The sequence below is a fragment of the Antedon mediterranea genome, chromosome 1, assembly GCF_964355755.1.
Source record: "Antedon mediterranea chromosome 1, ecAntMedi1.1, whole genome shotgun sequence".
Lineage (NCBI taxonomy): Eukaryota > Metazoa > Echinodermata > Crinoidea > Comatulida > Antedonidae > Antedon > Antedon mediterranea.
The window spans coordinates 21,116,471-21,123,890 of NC_092670.1; the positions used below are offsets into that span (position 1 = coordinate 21,116,471).

The window sequence follows — 7,420 nt, forward strand, 5'->3', positions numbered from 1 at the left end:
AAAGGATGTTGTTTGCGTTTTAAAATTCCTGTGTTGGTATACCACACTGGATGAGGAAGTGGAAGATCTTCAATATTTTTTTAAAACACACCACAAAATTACTTTTTTAAGGCTGCGGTATGTTTATTGTGGGTGGTAGTTTTTGATCACAACAATGTACCCAGATTGTACTCGCTTCTGGCAAAGTTGTAGAATAAAACGTGTCTCGGGAATCATCGATCAAATTGATCTCTCAAGCTATAAAACAAAGATCTTAGCTATAAAAAGAACATAAATTATAGAGGGCGTGATTTCAAAACACTCCCAGTTTTAAAGATGGCGTCGAATGGTGAAATAAATCTGCCAAGTGAAACTCAAAACGATGTTAAAATGCAAGAATGTACAGGGAATGAACTAACAAATGGGTTTGAAAACACACTATCAAAGTGGGTAAAGTTAAATGTAGGTGGAACCTATTTTCTAACAACAAGAACGACACTCTGTAGAGATCCTCGTTCATTCTTGGCCCGACTGTGTCAAGAAGATCCAGATTTGAAGTCGGATAAGGTAGGCATTTTGATAGGGAGAGGAGGCAGGGAGGGTGAGTGTGCGATCGATCGATTGGCAGCCTAGTCTATAGGTAGGAGGCCTAGAAACGGGGGAATACCAACTGGGGTTGATATTTGTATTTCTTGTCGTTGATACCACTTTAATATATGGTAGTATAAAATAGTAAAAAGTATTTTGAATAAATATTTTTTTTAAATATTTTTATTTATGAATAAATAATTCTTTTTATTAATATTAATTATGCACACACAGTCACAGTACATGCATCGTAGTAGGGCTTAGAAATAAGTTATAACAGTACCCCTGCTCACGAATCATCAGAAAATCTCTAGATTAATTGTTAACACTTAAATTATTGTAAACTTATTATATAATTTGTATTCTTTTTTTTAGACTTGAGCAAACAATATACTATAAATAAATATTTAACAACAAGCCTTCTTGAAATGTAATCCTTTTCATTCTGGTGGCCATAGATAGAGCAGAAATTTAAAAACCTCACAAAACATAAATTTATATTATTATATTATTTCATTTAAATATATTCAACCATATTTGACTTGATAGCAAAGACATATTGTGATTGTGTAGTCCCTTATTTTGAGTAAATAAAAAACGGTTATAATTTTTCATGCAAGGCATAAAATAATCATGGTAAAGACTTATTGAAATTTTGTTTTCAGGACGAAACGGGTGCATATTTAATTGATAGGGATCCCACATACTTTGGGCCAATATTGAATTATCTACGGCACGGCAAGTTGGTAATAAACAAAGACTTGGCAGATGAGGGTAAATAAAATTTAATAGTCATTTTGTAACGTGAATCACTTGAATATACTGCCTACGTGATATAGACTAATTCTACTTGCAAATTAATTTTTTATCACAAGATTTGTAATATAGTTTGCGGTACACCATGTATGTCATTTCTGAAAAGAACTTTTGAGTTTCTCGTCGTTTCGATCTCATCTAACATACTGTATGTGGTGTACCGCAAACTTATATCAACATTTGATTTCACCATGCAAACCTTCAAACAATATAATATCACAAGAAAGATTATTTTAATTTTATAGTGCATATGTTGTTCTGGTTTAAAAAAAAAAATAGTAGATGGAAATTGTTTTTTTTTTTCATTTTTGTATGAAAACCAAGACATCTTTAATTTAAAATGTATACTTTGAATTTATTTATTTTTAAATTTTGCTGTTCTAATATTCTATTTATAGGTGTTTTAGAAGAAGCAGAATTTTATAGTGTAACTTCTTTAATCAAGTTATTAAAACAAAGGATTTTAGATAAAGAAACAAGGAATAGCACAGTAAGATTTAATTTTATTTGTTGTTCTTTCTCTGTTTCTTTCTTTTAGTGATATAATACTACAGTACTACCAAGTGTGCTGCCACAGTAAAAAAAAAAGCCCTAAATAATGCAATTAATAGTGTTTAAAGTCTACTTTCAAATTTGGAGAATGTTATTAAAAAAATAATTTATCTGTTTCAGTCTTTTTCTTTTATTTTGGAAAAAAAGCACACTGAACCACATTTTTAAGATCTTTTCTATAAAAAAAAACAAATACGGAACGACTCATTTTTGTCAAAGGGTAAAGGGTGTAGGAGAAAAGTGATAATAATCACTGAATGATGATGAAGTTCCGGTGTTAATTCTTTATAATTTTGCTGTTTTAGGGTCCTAGGAAGCATGTTTATAGAGTGATACAATGCCAAGAAGAAGAACTAACGCAGATGTTATCAACAATGTCAGATGGTTGGAGGTTTGAACAGGTAAAACTTTTTAGATTATGCACACAATGTAAAAATACAATTTGTGTTTGTTTGAAAACTTTTCTTGTCCGGTAATTATTTCCTTGCCTCCTTTTTAAAAAGCAGTTTTAGAAAACTCCCCCTTCCAGAATTCTAGGTTATCTTTCTGGTACAAGGCTTCCCATATTTGGAGCAAATGACAACCACTGAATGTTAATTGTTTCAAATTCATTTATTGCGCAATAAGTATACATTGTTTCAATACGGTGATTCCGTGCCAAGCTTACCTGGATAAACCAGCACCATGCTCTTCCAAGTTAGAAAAAGATTAAAGTTTCTTGAACATCCCTCTAAAATAAATTATGTATATTTAACTGTAATAACATTTGATTTCAGCTTGTCAATATAGGTACTCAATATATTTATGGAAGTGAAGATCAAACAGAGTTTATGTGTGTGGTGTCCAAGGATATTAGTAACAGTAATGGCTATAGCACATTTCAACAACCTGAAAAAACCAAGGTAATCATTTAAGCTTGTTTTTGTGTTTGTTTAACACTTAGGCATGTTTATCCAACAAATTGAAACATAAAGGGCCAATTTACACGGTAAATGTAAGCAGAAAACTGTGTATTGAAAACTATTGTATTGTAGAATATGTATCTATCCGAGCTGGTTTCCACTCCACAGTTTGTGTAAAATGGTCATAAGAAGTAACATAGAAGATTCTATATTCTTGTTTTCCGCTTTTACTGTTTACTGTTTACTGTTACTGTTGTCTGTATAAATTGGCCTTAAAACAACTGACTGTTCAATCTTTTTTAATAAAATTGTCAACATTGTAATTTTTTTCTTTTCTTTTAGTGCTTTGAAGACAGAACAACAAGAATGCGAGATATTCGCTCATAGTGTCACACGCACACAAGTACACGTGGTCGTGATACGACCATTCAAGTGCATTCAGGTTCTCAGTTGTGTTATGTTGGTTTACTCTTTTAATTCACCTTAGTGTACAGTTAGATATTATGCACACTGTAGATAGAGGACGACAACCTTTAATACGCGATTACAGATGATATCGGATGACAAACATACTGTAGATACACGGTGCCAAATGTAATACTTGACGACATACAGCCATGTTAGAATGTGTTCAAACAATTATTGTTTTATTGGGTAAAAATATAATATGCAGGTACACAAACAGCATAATGGTGAATATCTATAAAGGGAGACGAATATCAATAGGAGCAAGAACCATACAGACATTAAATATTGACAAACAGCTGTAGAGGGTGACAAACATTTATAGGTTGAGGCTGACAAATTTCTATTGTGAATCGATTACATATACCTTACATACAACTGTAGAAAAATGAAAAGATAGACGATTTCATATGGCAAAAAAAAAAATAAAAGATAAACAGAAAACGACTGTTAAATCAACCTTTGTATAATTATGTTACCCCATTCCCTGCTTAGGATTTTTGTATTGAAGAATCAAAACACTTGCGTGGTACCCAAGCCAATTATAGCCAGGATTTTTATTTTCGAACAGGGAGTGCCATTTTCACAAAGGGGCAAAAATCGTCCTAAGTTATAGGCTTGTTATAAGCTAGGCTTGTCATAAGCTAGGCTTGTCATAAGCTAGGCTTGTCATAAGCTACAGTAGCCTAGTCATAAGCTAGGCTAGTAAGGCCTGCTTATCAATATCATCACTTCTAATGCGAGTTCCTTCAGCAAAAGCAAAAAAGAGGGTTTGTTTGAACCACAAACAGAAATGAAGGATTGATAGTTCTCTACATACAAATATATTGTAATTGGTAGTTCTGTATTAAGTTCTAGGCCGATTTGTGTAAGAGAGTTGTATAAAGTAACACTTTTTTCATTTTGAAAGAAGGAATATTATTGTCACAGCTGGTAGTGATCAGGTGTTTGCTCTTAGAGGCGCTATGTCTCTCTTTTCACCCAGATGTATTTTAATGGATGCCAACATATTACACCAGTATCAAACTTTCCTGTTATTAAAATTGAGGGATTACCACAGTCCTACGAAGCTCAGAATGTTAAGCCGAACTTAGATAACAAGTTTTGATATGAATGTATATTTGTTACTGTACTATATGTTTCTCTAATACTTCATGTATGAACAAATTTGGTGAGTTTAAGTTTTTCTAATGCATTTTTACAGTGGATGTATTAATTATAATTAAGTGTTAGAAAATGTCTAACATTCTTACACAGTGCTGAACATAGTCTAGATTCTGTTAAATTATTAGTTTTATAGGTTGTGTTGGCATTTTGCTGCAACACCAAAAACTACGCAATAGCGTAACAAACTCCTCATGCTTACAAATGTGTGTAGTGGTAGCGTCTGTTACTAAGCCAAATGTACAAAGTCCTTACTCACAAAGGTGTAGGCCTATATCCCATGCAAAGGGTTATACTGTATTAATTTGAGATACTTCTCATAATTTAGATGGTAAAAGGGTGTTTTACAGTTTATGTTAAAAGTACAGTAATTTACTTGTTTAAATTCACCAAAGGGTGGTTAGTTATCTTAAATTTTAATTACACTTATCCTATCAAGCCAATTGTCCTTGGTAGGTTGTATAAGGGGTGATAGAATCTCCTATTTATTTTATTTTTACCATTTGTATAACCTGTGCAGATTCTTCATAAAAATAACTGATATTAAGGGATCCTTTAGAACTGGTATTAATGGGTCCTCTACTGAAATACTGAAAGAAATACATAATGTTGTGGTATAAATCACAGAAAGTCATATTTGAGGCCCAAAATCATTCGGTTATTATACTCCTAACACTGGTTAAAAGGTGCCCTAGTTCATTTTTAAATGTTTGTGCTTTCCACCATCCCACAGATTTTGTATTTAAGATCATTTAATTAAATATTTTATTTTTCAGATTTAAGAGTGCTCTTTTGTTTTGACAGTATTAGCTTTAGTTTAGTTTAAGAATTTAATTTTTAATAATAATTTAATTTAAAAATTTAATTTAAAATATTTTTAATTATTTGTGTTAAGAGAACCAGAAACAAGGTGGCTCATTATTTAAATTGTTTGGGAGTCTAGTCCTATTCAGTAATGGGTTTATTACTAACTCCCTCCCTATATAAATGGTTTAAATTCAGTTCATGTAGTAAACCCCTTTGAAACTTTTAAAGTATGTAATTTAGAGGGACTTGCAACAAGGCATTTGTATTAGAATTCTAGGTAGTAATTTATATTACACACTTGTGTATCTGCAATTTTTAACATTTTGTTAGTGTTTATATCGGTGTACAAAAGGAATAAACATTTGTCTATACTTGTTTTATTTCATGCATTTTGAATCTTTCTTTTTAATTTGAGCGTAGATAACCTGTACTGTCATTCTCAGCTGTAGTGGGATGTTGTCTATAAAAGAAGCACAACCGCAGTGGTAGGTCTGCAGAAGACCCAACCACAGTGGTATGTTTATAAAAGGGGCACAACTACTGTGGTATGTCTGCAGAAGACCCAACCACAGTGGTATGTCTATAAAAGGGCACAACTACTGTGGTATGTCTGCAGAAGACCCAACCACAGTGGTATGTCTATAAAAGGGGCACAACTGAAGTTGTATGTCTATAAAAGAGGCACAACTAAGAGGCACAACTACTGTGGTATATCTATAGAAGGGGCACAACTACTGTGGTATGTCTATAGAAGGGGCACAACTACTGTGGTATGTCTATAGAAGGGGCACAACTACTGTGGTATATCTATAGAAGGGGCACAACTACTGTGGTATGTCTATAGAAGGGGCACAACTACTGTGGTATGTCTATAGAAGGGGCACAACTACTGTGGTATATCTATAGAAGGGGCACAACTACTGTGGTATGTCTATAGAAGGGGCACAACTACTGTGGTATGTCTATAGAAGGGGCACAACTACTGTGGTATGTCTATAGAAGGGGCACAACTACTGTGGTATATCTATAGAAGGGGCACAACTACTGTGGTATATCTATAGAAGAGGCACAACTACTGTGGTATGTCTATAGAAGGGGCACAACTACTGTGGTATGTCTATAGAAGGGGCACAACTACTGTGGTATGTCTATAGAAGGGGCACAACTACTGTGGTATGTCTATAGAAGGGGCACAACTACTGTGGTATGTCTATAGAAGGGGCACAACTACTGTGGTATATCTATAGAAGGGGCACAACTACTGTGGTATGTCTATAGAAGGGGCACAACTACTGTGGTATATCTATAGAAGGGGCACAACTACTGTGGTATGTCTATAGAAGGGGCACAACTACTGTGGTATGTCTATAGAAGGGGCACAACTACTGTGGTATGTCTATAGAAGGGGCACAACTACTGTGGTATATCTATAGAAGGGGCACAACTACTGTGGTATGTCTATAGAAGGGGCACAACTACTGTGGTATATCTATAGAAGGGGCACAACTACTGTGGTATATCTATAGAAGGGGCACAACTACTGTGGTATGTCTATAGAAGGGGCACAACTACTGTGGTATGTCTATAGAAGGGGCACAACTACTGTGGTATGTCTATAGAAGGGGCACAACTACTGTGGTATATCTATAGAAGGGGCACAACTACTGTGGTATGTCTATAGAAGGGGCACAACTACTGTGGTATATCTATAGAAGAGGCACAACTACTGTGGTATGTCTATAGAAGAGGCACAACTACTGTGGTATGTCTATAGAAGGGGCACAACTACTGTGGTATATCTATAGAAGGGGCACAACTACTGTGGTATGTCTATAGAAGGGGCACAACTACTGTGGTATGTCTATAGAAGAGGCACAACCACAGTGGTGTCTGCAGAATGCACAACCAGAGGTATGTCTATAGAAGGGGCACAACCGCAATGGTATATCTATAAAAGAGGCACAACCGCAGTGGTGGTATGTTTATAAAAGGGGCACAACCAAAGTGGTATGTCTATAGAAGGGGCACAACCAGTTATGTCTATAGAAGATACACAACCACAGTGGGTGTCTATAGGAGGGGCATAACCGCATTGGTAGGTCAGCTGTATAGTCTTGTGAGCTGGATCGCAACAGAAGAACAAGGAC

The 7,420-nt window shown here is 34.6% G+C and overlaps 1 protein-coding gene across 1 annotated transcript; it reads left to right on the forward strand.

The window, feature by feature from the left end:
- Window positions 1-308: 308 nt before the first annotated feature.
- On the forward strand, window positions 309-3,733 carry LOC140062144 (BTB/POZ domain-containing protein KCTD5-like). The gene is made up of 6 exons (XM_072108215.1): window positions 309-546; window positions 1,233-1,341; window positions 1,782-1,873; window positions 2,241-2,336; window positions 2,712-2,837; window positions 3,180-3,733. Exons 1-6 carry the CDS (start codon window positions 316-318, stop codon window positions 3,222-3,224), a joined length of 699 nt encoding a protein of 232 aa, XP_071964316.1. The 5' UTR covers window positions 309-315; the 3' UTR covers window positions 3,225-3,733.
- Window positions 3,734-7,420: the final 3,687 nt, after the last annotated feature.